At 45.5% G+C, this 27,283-nt stretch overlaps 1 protein-coding gene across 1 annotated transcript in view; it reads left to right on the forward strand.

The window, feature by feature from the left end:
- Nucleotides 1-27,283, forward strand: part of PDCD1 (programmed cell death 1) — a 102,664-nt gene that overhangs the window by 10,100 nt on the left and 65,281 nt on the right. The window contains exon 2 of the mRNA XM_069727071.1: nucleotides 20,020-20,343. Within this exon, the coding sequence (XP_069583172.1) occupies nucleotides 20,020-20,343 (324 nt within the window). The remainder of the gene's footprint in view (nucleotides 1-20,019; nucleotides 20,344-27,283) is intronic.

Consider the following 27,283-nt stretch of genomic DNA (forward strand, 5'->3'; position numbering starts at 1 on the left):
CTTAGTATTGCAGATTAAATTACATAGATTTAGAATGTTTGTACATATGTTTGCTCCTCTTTTTGTATGTATTTAATGCAGTCAATATAGCTTGCACATGTTCACATTTGCTTTCTTTCCATTAGGAAGTGCTGGCCAGGTTTTATTTTGATGAAGCCATTGCACACTTTTTGTGCCAACCTTGCAGGCTAAAATAGAGCTAAAAAAAAAAAAAAAAAGAAAAAAAAAATAGAGCTAAGGACAAGAAAGGATCTTTAAATACATCTGGAAAAAGAGAGAAAGCAAGCTTGCAAGTGTTTAATCATGTGTATAATGACAGTCAGATAGTTTCCACTGATTGTATTTATTTATTTGTTTAAATTACTGAGTTTGTGCAATACTCCATTATTGATAATGCCATTCAGTGTATATATTGTCAGATGTATGCAATCTTTGACCAGCCGTTTGAGGGTGCATTCTGCTGGGCTTGATGAGTCCATGTTGAACATTTGGAAGACCAAGTACATGCAGTTTGCATCATGGAGATCTATTGACAATATGGAAAGGAGATTGCTGCTCATTGAGCAGGTGCTTGCTGGGGTACATGTGGTAAGGATCATAGAATGGAAGCTCAAGACAATGAGGGAGCTAGCTGGGATACCGATACAAGAGTATAAAGAAAAGTGTCAGGGAGGCTAGTCCTGATCTGGCACACCCCAACAAGTTTGGTAGATTATTATTATTATTTATTATTAATATTTATTATTATAGCTCCATTTATTCCATGGCACATTACATGTGAGGAGGGGTATACATAATAAAAACAAGTACAATAATCTTGAACAATACAAGTCACAACTGGTACAGGAGGACAGAGGACTCTGCCCGCGAAGGCTCACAATCTACAAGGGATGGGTGAGGATACAATAGGTCAGGGAAGAGCTGGTCGTGCAGTGGTTTGGTCGATCGGTGGTCACTGCAGGTTGTAGGCTTGTCGGAAGAGGTGAGTCTTCAGGTTCTTTTTGAAGGTTTCAACGGTAGGTGAGAGTATGATATGTTGTGGTAGAGAGTTCCAGAGTAAGGGTGATGCGCGAGAGAGAAATCTTGTATGCGATTATGGGAAGAGGAGATAAGAGGGGAGTAGAGAAGGAGATCTTGTGAGGATTGGAGGTTGCGTGCAGGAAAGTACCGGGAGACGAGGTCACAGATGTATGGAGGAGACAGGTTGTGGATAGCTTTGTATGTCATGGTTAGGGTTTTGTACTGGAGTCTCTCGGTAATGGGGAGCCAGTGAAGGGATTGACAGATCGGAGAGGCCAGGGAATAGTGGGGGGACAGGTGGATTAGTCGGGCAGCTGAGTTTAGAATAGATTTGAGGGGTGCGAGAGTGTTAGATGTGAGGCCACAGAGCAGGAGGTTACAGTAGTCGAGGCGGGAGATGATGAGGGCATGGACTAGGGTTTTTGCAGATTCTTGGTTTAGGAATGTATGGATCCGTGAAATATTTTTGAGTTGAAGGCAGCAAGAAGTGGAAAGGGTTTGGATATGCGGTTTGAAGAAGAGATCAGTGTCAAGGATTACCCCGAGACAGCGAGCTTGTGGGACTGAGGAGAGTGGGCATTCGTTTACTGTAATGGATAGGTTCATTGGGGGGGGTCGCATGAGATGGGGGAAAGACAATTAAATCTGTTTTGTCCATGTTAAGTTTTAGAAATATAGCGGAGAAGAAGGATGAAATAGCGGATAGACATTGAGGGATTCTGGTTAGTAGGGTGGTGATATCTGGTCCAGAGATGTAGATCCGTAAGATTCTATGAGCTGCCCCAGGTCAAAAGTGTAAATGGAGAAGAGCAGGGGCCCTAGAACTGAACCTTGCGGGACTCCGACAGATAGGGGGCGAGGTGATGAGGTGGTGTGTGAATAGGAGATGCTGAATGTTCGGTCAGTTAGGTATGACGAGATCCAGGATAGGGCCAAGTCTGTGATGCCAAGGGATGAGAGGGTCTGTAGCAATAGGGAATGGTCCACTGTGTCAAAGGCAGAGGACAGGTCCAGGAGGAGAATAGAGTAGTGTCGCTTGCTCTTGGCGGTTAATAGGTCATTGGTGACCTTAGTTAGGGCAGTTTCAGTGGAGTGGTGAGACCAGAAGCCTGATTGTAAGCGGTCGAAAAGGGAGCAGGAAAATAGATGGGAGGACATTTCAAGATGGACGTGTTGTTCCAGTAGTTTTGAGGCATAGGGGAGAAGTGATATAGGGCGATAGCTAGATACAGAGTATGGGTCAAGTGAGGGCTTTTTGAGGATAGGTGTGATTGAGGCATTTTTAAAGTGTGAGGGGAAAACACCAGTTGTTAATGATAGGTTGAAGAGATGGGTTAGAGTTGGGATGAAGACTGTAGCGAGGTTTGGGATGAAGTGGGAAGGGATCGGGTCAAGAACACAGGTGGTGATATGCGATCTTGAGAGAAGAGTGGAGAGTCGATCTTCTGTAATAGTGGAGAAATTGGTTTTGCAGGTGTAGGGCTGGGTAGTTGGGAGGAAGCGCTCTGGGGGTTGTCGACTAAAACTGTCTCTGATGTTCTCAATCTTCTGCTTGAAAAAATGAGGCAAAGTCTTCAGCTGAAATGAGTGGGGAGGGAGGAGGTGCTGGGGGACGGAGGAGTGAGCTGACGGTGTTGAATAACTGTTTAGGGTTGTGAGACAGGGAGGATATGAGAGATGAGAAGTAGGTTTGTTTAGCTGTTGCGAGTATGGTCTTGAAAGTACTGAGGGACTGTTTGAATGCGATATAGTGCTCGTTGGAGTGGGATCTTTTCCATCTACGCTCTGCAGCCCTGGAAGCTCGCCTCAGTTCTTTGGTCAGGCTGGTGTGCCAGGGCTGTCTGTTGATTTTTCGAGCTTTGGTATGTGTGAGAGGGGCAAGAGATTCCAAAGCTGCAGCTATTGTGGTGTTATATAGAGTGGCAGCGTCATCCGCATTGTGTAGGGAACTTATGTCTGTGAGAGGGAGGAGGGATTCAGAGAGTGCATGTAGATCAAGGTGTTTAAGATTTCTGTGAGGGTGTGCACGTTTGTGGGGTGTGGATTGTAGGCAAGGAGTGGAGAGGGAAGAGAATGTGAGTAGATTGTGGTCAGAAAGAGGAAGAGGTGAGTTAGAGAGGTTAGATAGGGAGCAGAGGCGGGTGAAGATGAGGTCCAATGTGTGACCATCTTTGTGAGTGGCTACAGAAGACCATTGAGTGAGGCCGGAGGAGGAAGTGAGAGATAGAAGTTAAGTGGCAGCTGAGAGGGAAGTGTCAATCGGTATGTTGAAGTCGCCCATGATGATAGTGGGGATGTCCGCTGAAAGGAAATGAAGTAGTCAGGTGGTGAAGTGGTCAAAGAAGGTGGTGGCTGGCCCTCGGGGGTGGTAAATGACAGCCAGTTGGAGGTTGGTGGGGGCATAGATGTGCACAGAGTGCACTTCAAAGGAAGGGAGGGTAACAGAGGGTGGCAGTGGGATTGGGGTGAAGGAGCATTTATCTGACAGGAGAAAACCAACTCCGCCATGCTTGCTGCTGGGGCGGGATGTGTGAGAAAGGTGGAAGCCACCATACGAGAGTGCAGCAGGAGAGGCTGTGTCAGAAGGGGTGAGCCAGGTTTCGGTGATGGCGAGGAAGGAAAGTTTGGTAGCAACAAAAAGATTGTGGATGTAGGAAAGCTTGTTTCAGACAGAGCGAGCATTCCACAGAGCTCCTGTTAGTGGGACTGGGGAAGTGAGGGCTGGGCAAATGGGTATAAGGTTAGAGAGGTTACGGAAATTTGTGATAGAGCGTGTATGGGAGGTAGAACTGACTGTGGGGATGTGGTGAGGAGGACCAGGATTTGGAGAGATATCACCAGCAGTGAGAAGAAGCAGAGAAAGTGTTAGCAGGTGGGAGCAGGAAAGGGCATGAGGTGGCTGTCTGTGCTTGGAGACAGGATTGTTGTGAATTCTGTTTTCGAACTCCCTCCTGTGGTCATGAATGGTACTTCGGCGAGTTCTGTCCATGGACTCCCTCTGGTGGCTGTGAGTGGAGCTGCTACTTCTGAGGTTCCTTCCACAGGTGACGTAGTTTATTCTTTGGCTGGCTGTTCTATTTAACTTCACTCAGATCGTTACTTCATGCCAACTGTCAATGTTCTTGTACTGGTTCAGTTCGCTCTTGGATCTTTCTGGTGACCTGTCTACTCCAGCAGAAGCTAAGTCCCTGTTAGTTAATTATTTGTTCATTGTTTCCTTGTCCAGTTGGCTATCATGATTTTGTCTTGCTAGCTGGAAGCTCTGGGATGCAGAGTGGCACCTCTGCACCGTGAGTCGGTGCGGAGGTCTTTTTGCACACTCTGCGTGGTCTTTTGTAGTTTTTTGTGCTGACCGCAAAGATACCTTTCCTATCCTCAGTCTGTTTAGTAAGTCTGGCCTCCCTTTGCTGAAACCTGTTTCATTTCTGTGTTCGTGACTTTCATCTTAACTCACAGTCAATATATGTGGGGGGCTGCCTTTTCCTTTGGGGAATTTCTCTGAGGCAAGGTAGGCTTTATTTTCTATCTTTAGGGCTAGTTAGCTCTTAGGCTGTGAAGAGGCGTCTAGGTCGTGTTAGGTACGCTCCACGGCTATTTCTAGTTGTGTGATAGGATTAGGGGTTGCGGTCAGCAGAGCTCCCACTTCCCAGAGCTTGTCCTGTGTGAGTTTAACCAGGGTGCTCCTAACCACCAGGTCCATAACAGTACAGCTGGCCCAAAGTATTAATGCATCTCAATAGAGGGATAAGAGAAGTTCTGAGACCATTTTTTTTTCTCTGCCGTGTTTTTTGTCTTTCTTTTCCCCTTAACTTCTGGGTGGTTCAGGACACAGGTGTAGAGATGGACATTCAAGGTCTGTTCTCTTGTGTGGATCATCTCACTGCAAGGGTACAAAACATTCAAGATTTTATGGTTCAGAATCCGATGTTAGAGCCTAGAATTCAAATTCCTGATTTGTTTTCTGGGGATAGATCTAAATTCCTGAATTTCAAAAATAATTGTAAACTGTTTCTAGCTTTGAAACCCCGCTCCTCTGGTGACCCCGTTCAACAAGTAAAAATCATTATTTCTTTGTTGCGTGGTGACCGTCAAGACTGGGCATTTTCCCTTGCGCCAGGAGATCCTGCATTGCGTGATATAGATGCGTTTTTTCTGGCGCTTGGATTGCTTTATGATGAACCAAAATCAGTGGATCAGGCAGAGAAAATCTTGCTGGCTTTGTGTCAGGGTCAGGATGAAGCGGAGGTGTACTGTCAGAAGTTTAGAAAGTGGTCTGTGCTTACTCAGTGGAATGAGTGTGCCCTGGTGGCAATTTTCAGAAAGGGTCTTTCTGAAGCCCTTAAGGATGTCATGGTGGGATTTCCCACGCCTGCTGGTCTGAATGAGTCTATGTCCTTGGCCATTCAGATCGATCGGCGCTTGCGTGAGCGCAAAGCTGTGCACCATTTGGCGATATTCTCTGAGCATAGGTCTGAGCCTGTGCAATGTGATATGACTTTGACCAGAGCTGAACGGCAAGAACACAGACGTCGGAATAGGCTGTGTTTTTACTGTGGTGATTCCACTCATGCTATCTCCGATTTTCCTAAGCGCACTAAGCGGTTCGCTAGGTCTGCCACCATTGGTACGGTACAGTCTAAATTTCTTTTGTCCGTTACTCTGATTTGCTCTCTGTCATCCTATTCTGTTATGGCATTTGTGGATTCAGGCGCTGCCCTGAATTTGATGGACTTGGAGTATGCTAGGCACTGTGGTTTTTTCTTGGAGCCCTTGCAGTATCCTATTCCATTGAGAGAAATTGATGCTACGCCTTTGGCCAAGAATAAGCCTCAGTACTGGACTCAATTAACCATGTGCATGGCTCCTGCACCTCAGGAGGATATTCGCTTTTTGGTGTTGCATAATCTGCATGATGTGGTCGTTTTGGGGTTGCCATGGCTACAGGTCCATAATCCAGTATTGGATTGGAAATCTATGTCTGTGTCCGGCTGGGGTTGTCAGGGGGTACATGGTGATGTTCCATTGCTGTCAATTTCGCCTTCCACTCCTTCTGAAGTCCCTGAGTTTTTGTCAGACTACCGGGATGTATTTGAAGAGCGCAAATCCGGTGCCTTACCTCCTCATAGGGATTGCGATTGTGCTATTAATTTGATTCCTGGTAGTAAGTTTCCTAAGGGTCGACTGTTTAATTTATCTGTGCCAGAGCACGCCGCTATGCGGAGTTATATAAAGGAATCCTTGGAGAAAGGTCATATTCGCCCGTCGTCATCACCGTTGGGAGCAGGGTTCTTTTTTGTGGCCAAGAAGGATGGCTCTTTGAGACCTTGTATTGATTACCGCCTTCTTAATAAGATCACAGTCAAATTTCAGTACCCTTTGCTGCTGCTGTCTGATTTGTTTGCTCGGATTAAGGGGGCTAGTTGGTTCACCAAGATAGATCTTCCAGGGGCGTATAATCTTGTGCGAATTAAACAGGGCGATGAATGGAAAACAGCATTTAATACGCCCGAGGGCCATTTTGAGTACCTGGTTATGCCATTCGTGCTTTCTAATGCTCCATCTGTGTTTCAGTCCTTTATGCATGACATCTTCCGAGAGTACCTGGATAGATTCATGATTGTATATTTGGATGATATTTTGGTCTTTTCGGATGATTGGGAGTCTCATGTGAAGCAGGTCAGAATGGTGTTCCAAGTCCTTCGTGCGAATTCCTTGTTTGTGAAAGGGTCGAAATGTCTCTTTGGGGTTCAGAAGGTTTCATTTTTGGGTTTCATTTTTTCCCCTTCTACTATCGAGATGGACCCTGTTAAAGTTCAGGCCATTTATGATTGGACTCAGCCGCCATCTGTGAAGAGCCTGCAGAAGTTCCTGGGCTTTGCTAATTTTTACCGTCGCTTCATCGCTAATTTTTCTAGTGTTGCTAAACCGTTGACTGATTTGACCAAGAAAGGTGCTGATGTGGTCAATTGGTCCTCGGCGGCTGTAGAGGCTTTTCAGGAGTTGAAGCGTCGTTTTTCTTCTGCCCCTGTGTTGTGCCAGCCAGATGTTTCACTCCCGTTTCAGGTTGAGGTTGATGCTTCTGAGATTGGAGCAGGGGCTGTTTTGTCGCAAAGAAGTTCTGATGGCTCGGTGATGAAACCATGTGCCTTCTTTTCTAGAAAATTCTCACCTGCTGAGCGCAATTATGATGTTGGCAATCGAGAGTTGTTGGCCATGAAGTGGGCATTCGAGGAGTGGCAACATTGGCTTGAAGGAGCCAAGCATCGCGTGGTGGTCTTGACGGATCACAAGAATTTGACTTATCTCGAGTCTGACAAACGGTTGAATCCTAGACAGGCTCGATGGTCGCTGTTTTTCTCCAGTTTTGATTTTGTGGTTTCATACCTTCCGGGCTCTAAGAATGTGAAGGCTGATGCCCTGTCAAGGAGTTTTGTGCCTGACTCTCCGGGTGTTCCTGAGCCGGCGGGTATTCTCAAAGAGGGGGTAATTTTGTCTGCCATCTCCCCTGATTTGCGGCGCGTGCTGCAGAAGTTTCAGGCTGATAGACCTGACCGTTTTCCAGCGGAGAAACTGTTTGTCCCTGATAGATGGACTAGTAGAGTTATCTCTGAGGTTCATTGTTCGGTGTTGGCTGGTCATCCTGGAATCTTTGGTACCAGAGATTTGGTGGCTAGATCCTTTTGATGGCCCTCTTTGTGACGGGATGTGCGTTCTTTTGTGCAGTCTTGTGGGACTTGTGCTCGGGCTAAGCCCTGCTGTTCTCGTGCCAGTGGGTTGCTTTTGCCCTTGCCGGTCCCGAAGAGGCCCTGGACGCATATTTCCATGGATTTTATTTCAGATCTCCCTGTCTCTCAAAGGATGTCGGTCATTTGGGTGGTTTGTGATCGCTTCTCTAAGATGGTCCATTTGGTACCCTTGTCTAAATTGCCTTCCTCCTCTGATTTGGTGCCATTGTTTTTCCAGCATGTGGTTCGTTTGCATGGCATTCCGGAGAACATCGTCTCGGACAGAGGTTCCCAGTTTGTTTCGAGGTTTTGGCGGTCCTTTTGTGCTAAGATGGGCATTGATTTGTCTTTTTCTTCGGCTTTCCATCCTCAGACAAATGGCCAAACCGAACGAACTAATCAGACTTTGGAGACATATCTGAGATGCTTTGTTTCTGCTGATCAGGATGATTGGGTGTCCTTCTTGCCTTTGGCTGAGTTCGCCCTTAATAATCGGGCCAGCTCGGCTACTTTGGTTTCACCTTTTTTCTGTAATTCTGGTTTCCATCCTCGTTTCTCTTCAGGGCAGGTTGAGCCTTCGGACTGTCCTGGTGTGGATACGGTGGTGGACAGGTTGCAGCAGATTTGGACTCATGTGGTGGACAATTTGACATTGTCCCAGGAGAAGGCTCAACGTTTCGCTAACCGCCGGCGCTGTGTTGGTCCCCGACTTCGTGTTGGGGATTTGGTTTGGTTGTCATCTCGTCATGTTCCTATGAAGGTTTCCTCTCCTAAGTTTAAGCCTCGTTTCATTGGTCCGTATAAGATTTCTGAAGTTCTCAATCCTGTGTCATTTCGTTTGGCCCTTCCAGCTTCTTTTGCCATCCATAATGTGTTCCATAGGTCGTTATTGCGGAGATACGTGGCGCCTATGGTTCCCTCCGTTAATCCTCCTGCCCCGGTGTTGGTCGAGGGGGAGTTGGAGTATGTGGTGGAGAAGATTTTGGATTCTCGTATTTCGAGACGGAAACTCCAGTACCTGGTCAAGTGGAAGGGTTATGGTCAGGAAGATAATTCCTGGGTTTTTGCCTCTGATGTTCATGCTGCCGATCTAGTTTGTGCCTTTCATTTGGCTCGTCCTGATCGGCCTGGGGGCTCTGGTGAGGGTTCGGTGACCCCTCCTCAAGGGGGGGGTACTGTTGTGAATTCTGTTTTCGAACTCCCTCCTGTGGTCATGAATGGTACTTCGGCGAGTTCTGTCCATGGACTCCCTCTTTTGGCTGTGAGTGGAGCTGCTACTTCTGAGGTTCCTTCCACAGGTGACGTAGTTTATTCTTTGGCTGGCTGTTCTATTTAACTCCACTCAGATCGTTACTCCATGCCAGCTGTCAATGTTCTTGTACTGGTTCAGTTCGCTCTTGGATCTTTCTGGTGACCTGTCTACTCCAGCAGAAGCTAAGTCCCTGCTAGTTAATTATTTGTTCATTGTTTCCTTGTCCAGTTGGCTATCATGATTTTGTCTTGCTAGCTGGAAGCTCTGGGATGCAGAGTGGCACCTCCGCACCGTGAGTCGGTGCGGAGGTCTTTTTGCACACTCTGCGTGGTCTTTTGTAGTTTTTTGTGCTGACCGCAAAGATACCTTTCCTATCCTCAGTCTGTTTAGTAAGTCTGCCCTCCCTTTGCTGAAACCTGTTTCATTTCTGTGTTTGTGACTTTCATCTTAACTCACAGTCAATATATGTGGGGGGCTGCCTTTTCCTTTGGGGAATTTCTCTGAGGCAAGGTAGGCTTTATTTTCTATCTTTAGGGCTAGTTAGCTCTTAGGCTGTGAAGAGGCGTCTAGGTCGTGTTAGGTACGCTCCACGGCTATTTCTAGTTGTGTGATAGGATTAGGGGTTGCGGTCAGCAGAGCTCCCACTTCCCAGAGCTTGTCCTGTGTGAGTTTAACCATCAGGTCGTTCCGGGTGCTCCTAACCACCAGGTCCATAACACAGGATTGTATGTTGAGGAACAGTTCAGAGGAGGAGGTGAGATGGATGGGGAGGATTGAAGAAGAGATGAAGAGTTTTTTTCTAGGAGTAGGGATTAGGGGAGTTTGCAGAAAGTGAAGGATTATAGGGGTGAAAGTGAAAACAAACAGAAATATTGTTTACAGTGACTGTGTCCAGTTACCTTCAGTTCCTTTCTGGTTCAATTCTGGTTTTAATTCTAAATTAATTTTCACACTTATAGGAATCACACAGAAAACTAAAGTCTTTGCAGACTTGTACTATGCAATATATGTACAGTTAAGTGCATTCAGCGGTGAAGCAGAGAGGAGTGGTCTCTGCTCATCTTGGTCAGAAAATTATCAGTGGACCAGATGCATACAATCAAGCATTGAGTCAACAAGGTCATAAATAACACTAGGGTAAAGCTGGGGTAAAGGTACCGTCACACTGAACGATATCGTTAACGATATCGTTGCTTTTTGTGACGTAGCAACGATATCGTTAACGAAATCGTTGTGTGTGACAGCGACCAACGATCAGGCCCCTGCTGGGAGATCGTTGGTCGCTGGGGAAAACCCAGAACTTTATTCCGTCGCTGGATCTCCCGCTGACATCGCTGGATCGGCGTGTGTGACGACGATCCAGCGATGTCTTCACTGGTAACCAGGGTAAATATCGGGTTACTAAGCACAGGGCCGCGCTTAGTAACCCAATGTTTACCCTGGTTACCAGCGTAAAAGTTAAAAAAAACAAACACTACATACTTACATTCCGGTGTCTGTCCCCAGCGCTGTGCTTCTCTGCAGTCTGCACTGTGTACGCCGGCCAGCCGGAAAGCAGAGCACAGCGGTGACGTCACCGCTGTGCTTTCCGGCCGCTGTGCTTACACAGTGCAGAGGAGAGCACAGCACCGGAGGACAAACAGCGGAATGTAAGTATGTAGAGTTTTTTTTTTTTTACTTTTACGCTGGTAACCAGGGTAATCATCGGGTTACTAAGCACGGCCCTGTGCTTAGTAACCCGATGTTTACCCTGGTTACCTGGGGACCTCGGGATCTTTGGTCGCTGGAGAGCTGTCTGTGTGACAGCTCTCCAGCGACCAAACAGCGACGCTGCAGCGATCGGCATCGTTGTCGGTATCGCTGCAGCGTCGCTTAGTGTGACAGTACCTTTAGCTGAAAGGCATACCATGAGAATGCTAGGAGCAGAGGAAAGTCTGTGTGGAAAGTTGGGTGATGTACTATGTGCACTTCATAGACAGACAAGGCAGGAGAGCAGGCTGGAGAGCTGGGTGCATGAACATACCATGAGAATGCTAGGAGCAGAGGAAGGTCTGTGTGGAAAGTTGGGTGATGTACTATGTGCTCTTCATAGACAGACAAGGCAGGAGAGCAGGCTGGAGAGCTGGGTACATGAACATACCTGTAGGAAGAATAGACATGCTGGTTAGAGTGCGATGGTGGCAGATAGCAGGGCACAGTCTGTATACATCCTTCTGGTTTTAATTCTCAGGCTATGTGCACACATTGCGGATTAGGCTTAGGAATTTTTGGTGCGGATTCTGCCTCTCCTGGCAGAAAACGCACCTGCGGATTTGTCGCGTTTTTTGTGCGGTTCCTCAGCTTTTTTGTGTGCGTTTTTGCTGCGGTTTTCTTGCGGATTTGCTACATTTTTTACCCCTGCGGTTTTCTATAATGGAATGGGTACAAAAACGCTGCAGATTCACAAAAAAGAAGTGACATGCTACTTCTTTTAAACTGCTGCGTTTCCGCAGTGGATTTTCCGCAAAGTGTGCACAGCATTTCTTTTTCTCATTGATTTACATTGTACTGTAAATCAATTGCGGATCTGCAGCGTTTCTGCACTGCAAAAAACACTGCGGATCCGCAGAGAATCCGCAATGTGTGCACGTACCCTGCATTAATCTTCACACTTCTAGGACAGACTTATAGGAGTCACACTGCAGACGATTGCAGAGATTGGCAGATGACTACTGCAAGACAAGTCCACTGAAAGTCAAGGGAATGTTTGCTCCAGTAAGGAGGGGAATCGGAGCGCAAGGCAGCCCATAGAGGTGCTGGTAATTGGGAATTAATTAGGGGAACAGACATGGCTATCAGTCACAAAGCTCAGAATAGTAGAAATTTGAGCTTTGCTGCTGCTTGACTAAAGGTACATTCACACATAACAATTTCATTAACCCCTTCATGACCCAGCCTATTTTGACCTTAAAGACCTTGCCGTTTTTTGCAATTCTGACCAGTGTCCCTTTATGAGGTAATAACTCAGGAACGCTTCAACGGATCCTAGCGGTTCTGAGATTGTTTTTTCGTGACATATTGGGCTTCATGTTAGTGGTAAATTTAGGTCAATAAATTCTGCGTTTATTTGTGATAAAAACGGAAATTTGGCGAAAATTTTGAAAATTTTGCAATTTTCACATTTTGAATTTTTATTCTGTTAAACCAGAGAGATATGTGACACAAAATAGTTAATAAATAACATTTCCCACATGTTTACTTTACATCAGCACAATTTTGGAAACAAAATTTTTTTTTGTTAGGAAGTTATAAGGGTTAAAATTTGACCAGCGATTTTGTCATTTTTACAACGAAATTTACAAAACCATTTTTTTTAGGGACCACCTCACATTTGAAGTCAGTTTGAGGGGTCTATATGGCTGAAAATACCCAAAAGTGACACCATTCTAAAAACTGCACCCCTCAAGGTACTCAAAACCACATTCAAGAAGTTTATTAACCCTTCAGGTGCTTCACAGCAGCAGAAGCAACATGGAAGGAAAAAATGAACATTTAACTTTTTAGTCACAAAAATTATCTTTTAGCAACAATTTTTTTATTTTCCCAATGGTAAAAGGAGAAACTGAACCACGAAAGTTGTTGTCCAATTTGTCCTGAGTACGCTAATACCTCATATGTGGGGGTAAACCACTGTTTGGGCGCACGGCAGGGCTTGGAAGGGAAGGAGCGCCATTTGACTTTTTGAATCAAAAATTGGCTCCACTCTTTAGCGGACACCATGTCACGTTTGGAAAGCCCCCTTGTGCCTAAAAATTGGAGCTCCCCCACAAGTGACCCCATTTTGGAAACTAGACATCCCAAGGAACTTATCTAGATGCATAGTGAGCACTTTGAACCCCCAGGTGCTTCACAAATTGATCCGTAAAAATGAAAAAGTACTTTTTTTTCACAAAAAAATTCTTTTAGCCTCAATTTTTTCATTTTCACATGGGCAACAGGATAAAATGGATCCTAAAATGTGTTGGGCAATTTCTCCTGAGTACACCAATACCTCACATGTGGGGGTAAACCACTGTTTGGGCACATGGTAAGGCTCGGAAGGGAAGGAGCGCCATTTGACTTTTTGAATGAAAAATTATTTCCATCGTTAGCGGACACCATGTCGCGTTTGGATAGCTCCTGTGTGCCTAAACATTGGCGCTCCCCCACAAGTGACCCCATTTTGGAAACTAGACCCCCCAAGGAACTTATTTAGATGCCTAGTGAGCACTTTAAACCCTCAGGTGCTTCACAAATTGATCTGTAAAAATGAAAAAGTACTTTTTTTTCACAAAAAAATTATTTTCGCCTCAATTTTTTCATTTTCACATGGGCAGTAGGATAAAATGGATCATAAAATTTGTTGGGCAATTTCTCCCGAGTACGCCGATACCTCATATGTGGGGGTAAACCACTGTTTGGGCACTCGGCAGGGCTCGGAAGGGAAGGCGCGCCATTTGACTTTTTGAATGGAAAATTAGCTCCAATTGTTAGCGGACACCATGTCGCGTTTGGAGAGCCCCTGTGTGCCTAAACATTGGAGCTCCCCCACAAGTGACCCCATTTTGGAAACTAGACCCCCCAAGGAACTTATCTAGATGCATATTGAGCACTTTAAACCCCCAGGTGCTTCACAGAAGTTTATAACGCAGAGCCATGAAAATAAAAAATAAATTTTCTTTCCTCAAAAATGATTTTTTAGCCTGGAATTTCCTATTTTTCCAAGGATAATAGGAGAAATTGGACCCCAAATATTGTTGTCCAGTTTGTCCTGAGTATGCTGATACCCCATATGTGGGGGTAATCCACTGTTTGGGCGCACGGCAGGGCTCGGAAGGGATGGCACGCCATTTGGCTTTTTAAATGGAAAATTAGCTCCAATCATTAGCGGACACCATGTCACGTTTGGAGAGCCCCTGTGTGCCTAAACATTGGAGATCCCCCAGAAATGACACCATTTTGGAAACTAGACCCCCAAAGGAACTAATCTAGATGTGTGGTGAGGACTTTGAACCCCCAAGTGCTTCACAGAAGTTTATAACGCAGAGCCATGAAAATAAAAAAAAAAATTATTTTCTCAAAAATGATCTTTTAGCCTGCAATTTTTTATTTTCCCAAGGGTAACAGGAGAAATTTGACCCCAAAAGTTGTTGTCCAGTTTCTCCTGAGTACGCTGATACCCCATATGTGGGGGTAAATCACTGTTTGGGCACATGCCGGGGCTCGGAAGTGAAGTAGTGAGGTTTTGAAATGCAGACTTTGATGGAATGCTCTGTGGGCGTCACGTTGCGTTTGCAGAGCCCCTGATGTGGCTTAACAGTAGAAACCCCCCACAAGTGACCCCATTTTGGAAACTAGACCCCCAAAGGAACTTATCTAGATGTGTGGTGAGCACTTTGAACCCCCAAGTGCTTCATAGAAGTTTATAATGCAGAGCCGTGAAAATAATAAATACGTTTTCTTTCCTCAAAAACAATTATTTAGCCCAGAATTTTTTATTTTCCCAAGGGTTACAGAAGAAATTGGACCCCAAAAGTTGTTGTCCAGTTTCTCCTGAGTACGCTGATACCCCATATGTGGGGGTAAACCACTGTTTGGGCACATGCCGAGGCTCGGAAGTGAAGTAGTGACGTTTTGAAATGCAGACTTTGATGGAATGCTCTGTGGGCGTCACGTTGCGTTTGCAGAGCCCCTGATGTGGCTTAACAGTAGAAACCCCCCACAAGTGACCTCATTTTGGAAACTAGACCCCGAAAGGAACTTATCTAGATGTGTGGTGAGCACTTTGAACCCCCAAGCGCTTCATAGAAGTTTATAATGCAGAGCCGTGAAAATAATAAATACGTTTTCTTTCCTCAAAAATAATTATTTAGCCCAGAATTTTTTATTTTCCCAAGGGTTACAGGAGAAATTGGACCCCAAAAGTTGTTGTCCAGTTTCTCCTGAATACGCTGATACCCCATGAGTGGGGGTAAACCACTGTTTGGGCACACGTCGGGGCTCAGAAGGGAAGTAGTGACTTTTGAAATGCAGACTTTGATGGAATGGTCTACGGGTGTCACGTTGCGTTTGCAGAGCCCCTGGTGTGCCTAAACAGTAGAAACCCCCACAATTGACCCCATTTTAGAAACTAGACCCCCCAAGGAACTTATCTAGATATGTGGTGAGCACTTTGAACCCCCAAGTGCTTCACAGACGTTTACAACGCAGAGCCGTGAAAATAAAAAATCATTTTTCTTTCCTCAAAAATTATGTTTTAGCAAGCATTTTTTTAGATTCACAAGGGTAACAGGAGAAATTGGACCCCAGTAATTGTTGCGCAGTTTGTCCTGAGTATGCTGGTACCCCATATGTGGGGGTAAACCACTGTTTGGGCACACGTCGGGGCTCGGAAGTGAGAGAGCACCATTTGACTTTTTGAATACGAGATTGGCTGGAATCAATGGTGGCGCCATGTTGCGTTTGGAGACCCCTGATGTGCCTAAACAGTGGTAACCCCTCAATTCTACCTCCAACACTAACCCCAACACACCCCTAACTCTAATCCCAACTGTAGCCATAACCCTAATCACAACCCTAACCGCAACACACCCCTAACCACAACCCTAACCCCAACACACCCCTAACCCTAACCACAACCCTAATTCCAACCCTAACCCTAAGGCTATGTGCCCACGTTGCGGATTCGTGTGAGATATTTCCGCACCATTTTTGAAAAATCCGCGGGTAAAAGGCACTGCGTTTTACCTGCGGATTTTCCGCGGATTTCCAGTGTTTTTTGTGCGGATTTCACCTGCGGATTCCTATTGAGGAACAGGTGTAAAACGCTGCGGAATCCGCACAAAGAATTGACATGCTGCGGAAAATACAACGCAGCGTTTCCGCGCGGTATTTTCCGCACCATGGGCACAGCGGATTTGGCTTTCCATATGTTTACATGGTACTGTAAACCTGATGGAACACTGCTGCGGATCCGCAGCCAAATCCGCACCGTGTGCACATAGCCTAATTCTAAAGGTATGTGCACACGCTGCGGAAAACGCTGCGGATCCGCAGCAGTTTCCCATGAGTTTACAGTTCAATGTAAACCTATGGGAAACAAAAATCGCTGTACACATGCTGCGGAAAAACTGCACGGAAACGCAGCGGTTTACATTCCGCAGCATGTCACTTCTTTTGTGCGGATTCCGCAGCGGTTTTACAACTGCTCCAATAGAAAATCGCAGTTGTAAAACCGCAGTGAAATGCGCAGAAAAAAACGCGGTAAATCCGCCATAAATCCGCAGCGGTTTAGCACTGCGGATTTATCAAATCTGCAGCGGAAAAATCCGCAGAGGACCAGAATACGTGTGCACATACCGAAACCCTAACCCTAGCCCTAACCCTACCCCTAGCCCTAACCCTAGCCCTACCCCTAACCCTACCCCTAGCCATAACCCTAGCCCTAACCCTACCCCTACCCCTAACCCTACCCCTACCCCTAGCCCTAACCCTAGCCCTAACCCTAGCCCTAACCCTACCCCTACCCCTAACCCTACCCCTACCCCTAGCCCTACCCCTAGCCCTAACCCTACCCCTAACCCTACCCCTAACCCTAACTCTACCCCTAACCCTAACTCTACCCCTAACCCTAACCCTATTCTAACATTAGTGGAAAAAAAAATTTCTTTATTTTTTTATTGTCCCTACCTATGGGGGTGACAAAGGGGGGGGGTCATTTATTATTTTTTTTATTTTGATCACTGAGATAGATTATATCTCAGTGATCAAAATGCACTTTGGAACGAATCTGCCGGCCGGCAGATTCGGCGGGCGCACTGCACATGCGCCCGCCATTTTGGAAGATGGCGGCGCCCAGGGAGAAGACGGACGGGACCCCGGCTGGATCGGTAAGTATGATGGGGTGGGGGGGGACCACGGGAGGGGGATTGGAGCACGGGGGGGGATCGGAGCACGGGGGGGGAATCGGAGCGCGGGAGGGGTGGAACGGAGCACGGGGGGGCTGGAATGGAGCACGGGGGGGCTGGAATGGAGCACGGGGGGGTGGAACGGAGCACCGGGGGTGGTGGATCGGAGTGCAGGGGGGGTGATTGGAGCACGGGGGGGTGATTGGAGCACGGGGGGAGCGGACAAGAGCACGGGGGGGAGCGGAGCACTGGACGGAGGGGAGCCGGAGCAGTGTACCGGCCAGATCGGGGGGCTGCGGGGGCGATCGGTGGGGTGGGGTGGGGGCACATTAGTATTTCCAGCCATGGCCGATGATATTTCAGCATCGGCCATGGCTGGATTGTAATATTTCACCCGTTATAATAGGTGAAATATTACAAATCGCTCTGATTGGCAGTTTCACTTTCAACAGCGAATCAGAGCGATCGTAGCCACGAGGGGGTGAAGCCACCCCCCCTGGGCTAAACTACCACTCCCCCTGTCCCTGCAGATCGGGTGAAATGGGAGTTAACCCTTTCACCCGGCCTGCAGGGACGCGATCTTTCCATGACGCCGCATAGGCGTCATGGGTCGGATTGGCACCGACTTTCATGACGCCTACGTGGCGTCATGGGTCGGGAAGGGGTTAACGATATCGTTGCTTTTTGCGATAACAGCGACCAATGATCAGGCCCCTGCTGGGAGATCGTTGGTCGCTGGGGAATGATCTGGACCTTTTTTTGGTCGCTGATCACCCGCTGTCATCGCTGAATTGGCGTGTGTGACGCCGATCCAGCGATGTGTTCACTGGTAACCAGGGTAAATATCGGGTTACTAAGCGCAGGGCCACGCTTAGTAACCCGATATTTACCCTGGTTACCATTGTAAAAGTAAAAAAAAAAAAAACAGTACATACTCACATCACGATGTCTGTCACGTCCCCCGGCGTCAGCTTCCCGCACTGACTGTGTCAGCGCCGGCCGGCCATAAAGCAGAGCACAGCGGTGACGTCACCGCTGTGCTCTGCTTTACGGCCAGCCGGCGCTGACACAGTGAACGCCGGGGGACGTGACAGACATCGGAATGTGAGTATGTACTGTTTTTTTTTTTTTAACTTTTACAATGGTAACCAGTGTAAATATCGGGTTACTAAGCGCGGCCCTGCGCTTAGTAACCCGATATTTACCCTGGTTACCCGGGGACTTCGGCATCGTTGAAGACAGTTTCAACGATGCCGAAGTCGTTCCCCTGATCGTTGGTCGCTGGGAGAGCTGTCTGTGTGACAGCTCCACAGCGACCACACAACGACTTACCAACGATCACGGCCAGGTCGTATCGCTGGTCGTGATTGTTGGTAAGTCGTTCAGTGTAACGGTACCTTAAGACCATGGATTGGGCTGACAGATTACTGGGAGGGCTTGGTGAGAACCCACTGGTCATGGTGCAAATTCCCACCAATTACAAGAGTTAAAGGTAGTTGTAAGGTCCTTAAAATAATTTAGGAGATTAAGGCCATAAGCTTAATGCAAGAACTTCACTGGTAGCATTTCCTGAAATACTGCCTGTACCATGTGCCAGCAAGACTGTAAGAAAGTAAATATGAAGCCAGAAATTAGTATAAGAAGGTGGGCCTTGGGTTCCTGGAGAACTGGGCCTACTTCTCTGTTGGCTACAGGCTTTATGGTAGAGAGAAATGGATTACACTTCTTTATGGAGGGTGCAGCTATTGTATGAAATAATATCTAGAAGGTTCTAGGAGTGTCAAAACTGGGGTGAGGGCAATTACTGTGCAATAGGAGAAGATTGAGAAAACCAATATGGCTAAATAGAGCTGTAATGGGTGCAATAAAGGCACAGCCTGCTACAGGGACCGTTTGCTCTTATCCCTTACCCAGCACAGTAAGCTGCACAAATTAACACATCATTGTTTACCTAGGTAATGAATTCATGTATATAAGCATTATGTTACCTAAAACTGGGATACAATTGTAAGTGTATGGTCTGAATTTAGTACGCCAATGAAGTAGTATTTATTAATTTTTGCGGGTGTATTATGTTGTACATGCTTTATTATTGCACACCTATACAATTAAGTCCCCTTCATTTTTGAATGCTACTGGCATAGAACTTTCCCAGGTTTAATACTATTAACCATCTATCTATCTAGTATACAGGGTTAGCCATTTATATGGGTACACCTAAATAAAATGGGAATGGTTGGAGATATCAACTTCCTGTTTGTGGCACATTAGTATATGGGAGGGGGAAACTTTTCAAGATGGGTGGTGACCATGGCGGCCATTTTGAAGTCAGCCATTTTGGATTCAACTTTATTTTTTTCATTTTTTTCAATGGGAAGAGGGTCATGTGACACATCAAACTTATTGAGGATTTCATAAGAAAAACAATGGTGTGCTTGGTTTTAACGTAACTATTCTTTTATGAGTTATTTACAAGTTTCTCTTTGTTTACAGCCTTTGACATGTCGCAGAGGTTAACATGTGAGGAGTGGATAGAAATTGTGTTTATGTCTGGTGAACACAGTAACCGGGTCATTGCGGCAGATTTCAATGCAAAACACCATACGAAAAACTGTCACCATTCCCATTTTAAATAGGTATATCCGTATAAATGACCCACCCAAAAAAGTTTGCGTCATCACTGAACATAATGTTCTGTGTAAACTGAGGGTCATGTTCCAATTTTTGTCTATCCCATTCTGCAAATTCAGTGCGCCAATCTGGGTCATCAACTATTCCCATTTCATTTAGGTGTATTCATATAAATGGCCCACCCTGTAGTATGGACGTATTGTTTTATATTTTTTTACAACAGAGTATTTTTGACCTCACTGTGCTCTTTTGTGTCTTCAAGTTTCTTGATGGTGTGTGAACAGGTTCCTACAAACTTGTTCAATGTGCAAGTAGCCCATGTGTTTCTGGTTTCTGGTTATTGTTTTATATAGTTGATAATAATAATAATAATAATAATAACAACAGTAATTCGATTTATGTTTTAAAAACCATTTTGTTTGTTGAGAAATGTTTTAAAGTAATCTCATATCTTTATTTTCTTCAGGAGTAAACATTCTGTTTGTCCATTCTCCCACAATTCTCCATTTAAAACCTGGAGAAAATGCGACATTCACTTGCAACATTTCAGCACTGAATAGTGATCCAAAGGACTTTAACTGGTACAAAATGGTTGGCACATCAGTAAAGATTGCAGATATAAACAATGTAACAGATAGAAGACTGAACTTAACGACTAACTGGAAGCTGCGAGAAGCCAAACTGCACATAGTCAATGTTACATTTAGTGACAGTGGAAAATATCGTTGTAGTTACATATCTGAGAACGGGCAGATCTTTCAAAGCAATGAGTCAGAGCTATTTGTGAATAGTAAGTATCACAAAAGTTTAATTTACTTGTCTAATATATTTTTAGCAGTTTTCAAGCTGTAATTTATTTCAATTGACTGTGGCATCTAGTTCATTAAACTGCTAACAGGGATATCTGTCTTGCTCCCTATTTCCATCTGTGTTAACTTTATAGAAACCACCACTAATTATTTTATGTGATCAACAGAAGCAAATGATGCCTGTGCCGTCTGTTATGTTTGCTAATGACAGGTGTTATGAAGGCAATCCAGAAACACAGTGTGCTTAGCGATCAGAGCGCACACAGTGATCTGACAAATACCCAAAAATACAAGAACGAGCTCTGAGACGTGGAAACTCTGTAGACTGCACACCTGATCCTATCCTAAACACAACTAAAAGCGGCTGTGGATTGCGCCTAACAACTACCTAGGCAACTCGGCACAGCCTAAGAAACTAGCTAGCCTGAAGATAGAAAAATAGGCCTGACTTGCCCCAGAGAAATTCCCCAAAGGAAAAGGCAGCCCCCCACATATAATGACTGTGAGTAAGATGAAAAGACAAAACGTAGGGATGAAATAGATTCAGCAAAGTGGGGCCCGATATTCTAGGACAGAGCGAGGACAGTAAAGCGAACTTTGCAGTCTACAAAAAACCCTAAAGCAAAACCACGCAAAGGGGGCAAAAAAAACCCCACTGTGCCGAACTAACGGCACGGCGGTACACCCTTTGCGTCTCAGAGCTTCCAGCAAAACAAAAGACAAGCTGGACAGAAAAAAAGCAACAAAAAAGCAAAAAGCACTTAGCTATACAGAGCAGCAGGTCACAGCAACAATCAGGAGAAGCTCAGATCCAACACTGAAACATTGACAAGGAGCAAGGATAGCAGCATCAGGCGGAGTTAAGTAATGAAGCAGTTAACGAGCTCACCAGAACACCTGAGGGAGGAAGCTCAGAAGCTGCAGTACCACTTGTGACCACAGTAGTGAATTCAGCCACAGAATTCACAACAGTACCCCCCCCTTGAGGAGGGGTCACCGAACCCTCACCAGAGCCCCCAGGCCGACCAGGATGAGCCGCATGAAAGGCACGAACAAGATCGGAAGCATGAACATCAGAGGCAAAAACCCAGGAATTATCTTCCTGAGCATAACCCTTCCATTTAACCAGATACTGGAGTTTCCGTCTAGAAACACGAGAATCCAAAATCTTCTCCACAATATACTCCAATTCCCCCTCCACCAAAACCGGGGCAGGAGGCTCAACAGATGGAACCATAGGTGCCACGTATCTCCGCAACAACGACCTATGGAATACATTATGTATGGAAAAGGAGTCTGGGAGGGTCAAACGAAAAGACACAGGATTGAGAACCTCAGAAATCCTATACGGACCAATAAAACGAGGTTTAAATTTAGGAGAGGAAACCTTCATAGGAATATGACGAGAAGATAACCAAACCAGATCCCCAACACGAAGTCGGGGACCCACACGGCGTCTGCGATTAGCGAAAAGTTGAGCTTTCTCCTGGGACAAGATCAAATTGTCCACTACCTGAGTCCAGATCTGCTGCAACCTATCCACCACAGAATCCACACCAGGACAGTCCGAAGACTCAACCTGTCCTGAAGAGAAACGAGGATGGAACCCAGAATTGCAAAAAAATGGAGAAACCAAGGTAGCCGAGCTGGCCCGATTATTAAGGGCGAACTCAGCCAACGGCAAAAAGGACACCCAATCATCCTGGTCTGCAGAAACAAAACATCTCAGATATGTTTCCAAGGTCTGATTGGTTCGTTCGGTCTGGCCATTAGTCTGAGGATGGAAAGCCGAGGAAAAGGATAGGTCAATGCCCATCCTACCACAAAAGGCTCGCCAAAACCTTGAAACAAACTGGGAACCTCTGTCAGAAACAATATTCTCAGGAATGCCATGCAACCGAACCACATGCTGAAAGAACAAAGGTACCAAATCAGAGGAGGAAGGCAATTTAGCCAAGGGCACCAGATGGACCATTTTAGAAAAGCGATCACAGACCACCCAAATGACTGACATCTTTTGAGAAACGGGAAGGTCAGAAATGAAATCCATCGAAATATGTGTCCAAGGCCTCTTTGGGACCGGCAAGGGCAAAAGCAACCCACTGGCACGAGAACAGCAGGGCTTAGCCCTAGCACAAATCCCACAGGACTGCACAAAAGTACGTACATCCCGTGACAGAGATGGCCACCAGAAGGATCTAGCCACTAACTCTCTGGTACCAAAGATTCCAGGATGACCAGCCAACACCGAACAATGAAGTTCAGAGATAAGTTTATTAGTCCACCTATCAGGGACGAACAGTTTCTCTGCTGGACAACGATCAGGTTTATTCGCCTGAAATTTTTGCAGCACCCGCCGCAAATCAGGGGAGATGGCAGACACAATGACTCCTTCCTTGAGGATACCCGCTGGCTCAGATAAACCCGGAGAGTCGGCCACAAAACTCCTAGACAGAGCATCCGCCTTCACATTTTTAGAGCCCGGAAGGTACGAAATCACAAAGTCGAAGCTGGCAAAAAATAACGACCAACGGGCCTGTCTAGGATTCAAGCGCTTGGCAGACTCGAGATAAGTCAAGTTCTTATGATCAGTCAATACCACCACGCGATGCTTAGCTCCTTCAAGCCAATGACGCCACTCCTCGAATGCCCACTTCATGGCCAGCAACTCTCGATTGCCCACATCATAATTACGCTCAGCGGGCGAAAACTTCCTGGAAAAGAAAGCACATGGTTTCATCACTGAGCAATCAGAACCTCTCTGTGACAAAACCGCCCCTGCTCCAATCTCAGAAGCATCAACCTCGACCTGGAACGGAAGAGAAACATCTGGCTGACACAACACAGGGGCAGAACAAAAACGACACTTCAACTCCTGAAAAGCTTCCACAGCAGCAGAAGACCAATTAACCAAATCAGCACCCTTCTTGGTCAAATCGGTCAATGGTTTGGCAATGCTAGAAAAATTACAGATGAAGCGACGATAAAAATTAGCAAAGCCCAGGAACTTTTGCAGACTTTTCAGAGATGTCGGCTGAATCCAATCCTGGATGGCTTGGACCTTAACTGGATCCATCTCGATAGTAGAAGGGGTAAAGATGAACCCCAAAAATGAAACTTTCTGCACACCGAAGAGACACTTTGATCCCTTCACAAACAAAGAGTTAGCACGCAGGACCTGAAAAACCATTCTGACCTGCTTCACATGAGACTCCCAATCATCTGAGAAGATCAAAATGTCATCCAAGTAAACAATCAGGAATTTATCCAGATACTCACGGAAGATGTCATGCATAAAAGACTGAAACACAGATGGAGCATTGGCAAGTCCGAACGGCATCACTAGATACTCAAAATGACCCTCGGGCGTATTGAATGCAGTTTTCCATTCATCTCCTTGCCTGATTCTCACCAGATTATACGCACCACGAAGATCTATCTTAGTGAACCAACTAGCCCCCTTAATCCGAGCAAACAAGTCAGATAACAATGGCAAGGGATACTGAAATTTAACAGTGATCTTATTAAGAAGGCGGTAATCAATACACGGTCTCAGCGAACCATCCTTCTTGGCTACAAAGAAGAACCCTGCTCCCAGTGGTGATGACGATGGGCGAATATGTCCCTTCTCCAGGGATTCCTTCACATAACTGCGCATAGCGGCGTGTTCGGGCACGGATAAATTAAATAATCGACCTTTAGGGAATTTACTACCAGGAATCAAATTGATAGCACAATCACAATCCCTATGCGGAGGTAGAGCATCGGACTTGGGCTCTTCAAATACATCCTGATAATCAGACAAGAACTCTGGGACCTCAGAAGGGGTGGATGACGAAATCGACAAAAATGGAACATCACCATGTACCCCCTGACAACCCCAGCTGGATACCGACATGGAATTCCAATCCAATACTGGATTATGGGTTTGTAGCCATGGCAACCCCAACACGACCACATCATGCAGATTATGCAACACCAGAAAGCGAATAACTTCCTGATGTGCAGGAGCCATGCACATGGTCAGCTGGGCCCAGTATTGAGGTTTGTTCTTGGCCAAAGGTGTAGCATCACTTCCTCTCAATGGAATAGGACACCGCAAAGGCTCCAAGAAAAACCCACAACGTTTAGCATAATCCAAATCCATCAGATTCAGGGCAGCGCCCGAATCCACAAACGCCATGACAGAAAACGACGACAAAGAGCATATCAAGGTAATGGACAGAAGGAATTTGGACTGTACAGTACCAATGACGGCAGACCTAGCGGACCGCTTAGTGCGCTTAGGACAATCAGAAATAGCATGAGTGGAATCACCACAGTAGAAACACAGACCATTCAGACGTCTGTATTCCTGCCGTTCAACTCTAGTCATAGTCCTATCGCACTGCATAGGCTCAGGTTTAACCTCAGGCAGTACCGCCAAATGGTGCACAGATTTACGCTCGCGCAAGCGTCGACCGATCTGAATGGCCAAAGACAAAGACTCATTCAAACCAGCAGGCATAGGAAATCCCACCATGACATCCTTAAGAGCCTCAGAGAGACCCTTTCTGAACAAAGCTGCCAGCGCAGATTCATTCCACTGAGTGAGTACTGACCATTTCCTAAATTTCTGACAATATACTTCTATATCATCCTGACCCTGGCACAAAGCCAGCAAATTTTTCTGAGCCTGATCCACTGAATTAGGCTCATCGTACAGCAATCCGAGCGCCAGGAAAAACGCATCGACACTACTCAATGCAGGGTCTCCTGGCGCAAGAGAAAATGCCCAGTCTTGAGGGTCGCCGCGCAAAAAAGAAATAATAATCAAAACCTGTTGAATAGGATTACCAGAAGAATGAGGTTTCAAGGCCAGAAATAGCTTACAATTATTTTTGAAACTTAGAAACTTAGTTCTATCTCCAAAAAACAAATCAGGAATAGGAATTCTTGGTTCTAACATAGATTTCTGATCAATAGTATCTTGAATTTTTTGTACATTTATAACGAGATTATCCATTGAAGAGCACAGACCCTGAATATCCATGTCCACACCTGTGTCCAGAATCACCCAAATGTCTAGGGGAAAAAAAAAAAGTGAACACAGAGCAGAAAAAAAAAAAATGATGTCAGAACTTTTTCTTTCCCTCTATTGAGAATCATTAGTTGGGCTCCTTGTACTGTTATGTTTGCTAATGACAGGTGTTATGAAGGCAATCCAGAAACACAGTGTGCTTAGCGATCAGAGCGCACACAGTGATCTGACAAATACCCAAAAATACAAGAACGAGCTCTGAGACGTGGAAACTCTGTAGACTGCACACCTGATCCTATCCTAAACACAACTAAAAGCGGCTGTGGATTGCGCCTAACAACTACCTAGGCAACTCGGCACAGCCTAAGAAACTAGCTAGCCTGAAGATAGAAAAATAGGCCTGACTTGCCCCAGAGAAATTCCCCAAAGGAAAAGGCAGCCCCCCACATATAATGACTGTGAGTAAGATGAAAAGACAAAACGTAGGGATGAAATAGATTCAGCAAAGTGGGGCCCGATATTCTAGGACAGAGCAAGGACAGTAAAGCGAACTTTGCAGTCTACAAAAAACCCTAAAGCAAAACCACGCAAAGGGGGCAAAAAAAAACCCACCGTGCCGAACTAACGGCACGGCGGTACACCCTTTGCGTCTCAGAGCTTCCAGCAAAACAAAAGACAAGCTGGACAGAAAAAAAGCAACAAAAAAGCAAAAAGCACTTAGCTATACAGAGCAGCAGGTCACAGGAACAATCAGGAGAAGCTCAGATCCAACACTGAAACATTGACAAGGAGCAAGGATAGCAGCATCAGGCGGAGTTAAGTAATGAAGCAGTTAACGAGCTCACCAGAACACCTGAGGGAGGAAGCTCAGAAGCTGCAGTACCACTTGTGACCACAGGAGTGAATTCAGCCACAGAATTCACAACAGCCATCTCTGTTGGGAGTGGGATGATAGATGTAATAACTAGTGATTAGCAAATATGCTTGGATACGATATTATCTGAGCCTGCTCATGTGCATGTCTCCCTGCTGTTTGACAGCTGCAATACATGCAGGGATTGTCTAACAAACAGGCATCCCTGCATGTGTTGCGGATGTCAAAAAGCCTTGTGACATGCAGGTGCGGGGACTCAAACATATTATTTGAGCACGCCAAAGACAAAACCCTTGGCTAATGGTGACTGTGGCTTTCAGTAATTCAATATGGAAGGAATTTCTATGACTCCGTCATTACCACAAATACAATCAAAGACTTTTTGGCATGCCATAGTTAAACGCCTATTAGTACTGCAATGTTTTTAATAAAAAAAAAGTATTAAAATTCCCCTGAAATTAGGTGGAATCAGACAGTAAGTTATCAATCAAGTTAAAGAGGCTGGTGCTGGGTGGGGAAATAACCTGAGTAGACAGAGGTTTGTTAAGTGCTCAGTTATGCACAAAGCACTTAAGGTATCATTTGCATATTAGTTAACAGACTGATTACTTGGAAATGTAGCTACAGGTAGAAGATTTAAAGGTGTTGATGTATTTACATTTTAATTAACAGCATGCCCTTATATATGGTTGATCTTACTGACAGATTCCCTTTGAACATTGTACTTTAGATATTTTTCAAGAGAATGTCTGGTATGCTCAGTACAAGTTGTACATTATATTTTGCAGTGTGTATTCAGTGGGACCTAATTGTCTATCAGAATTGTTCCTGATATTAGCTGAAAAGAATATTACTTTTGCAGACACTTCTCTAAGTATAAGGACAGACACTCTACTATTCGTCTAAGTGTGAAAACATAGTGGCACTCACCAACCAAATAACATAAGTTGTTTTTTTTTTTATTTTAATGGATGTACAGTACAGACCAAAAGTTTGGACACACCTTCTCATTTAAAGATTTTTCTGT

The sequence above is a fragment of the Ranitomeya imitator genome, chromosome 5 (assembly GCF_032444005.1).
Source record: "Ranitomeya imitator isolate aRanImi1 chromosome 5, aRanImi1.pri, whole genome shotgun sequence".
NCBI classification, from domain to species: domain Eukaryota; kingdom Metazoa; phylum Chordata; class Amphibia; order Anura; family Dendrobatidae; genus Ranitomeya; species Ranitomeya imitator.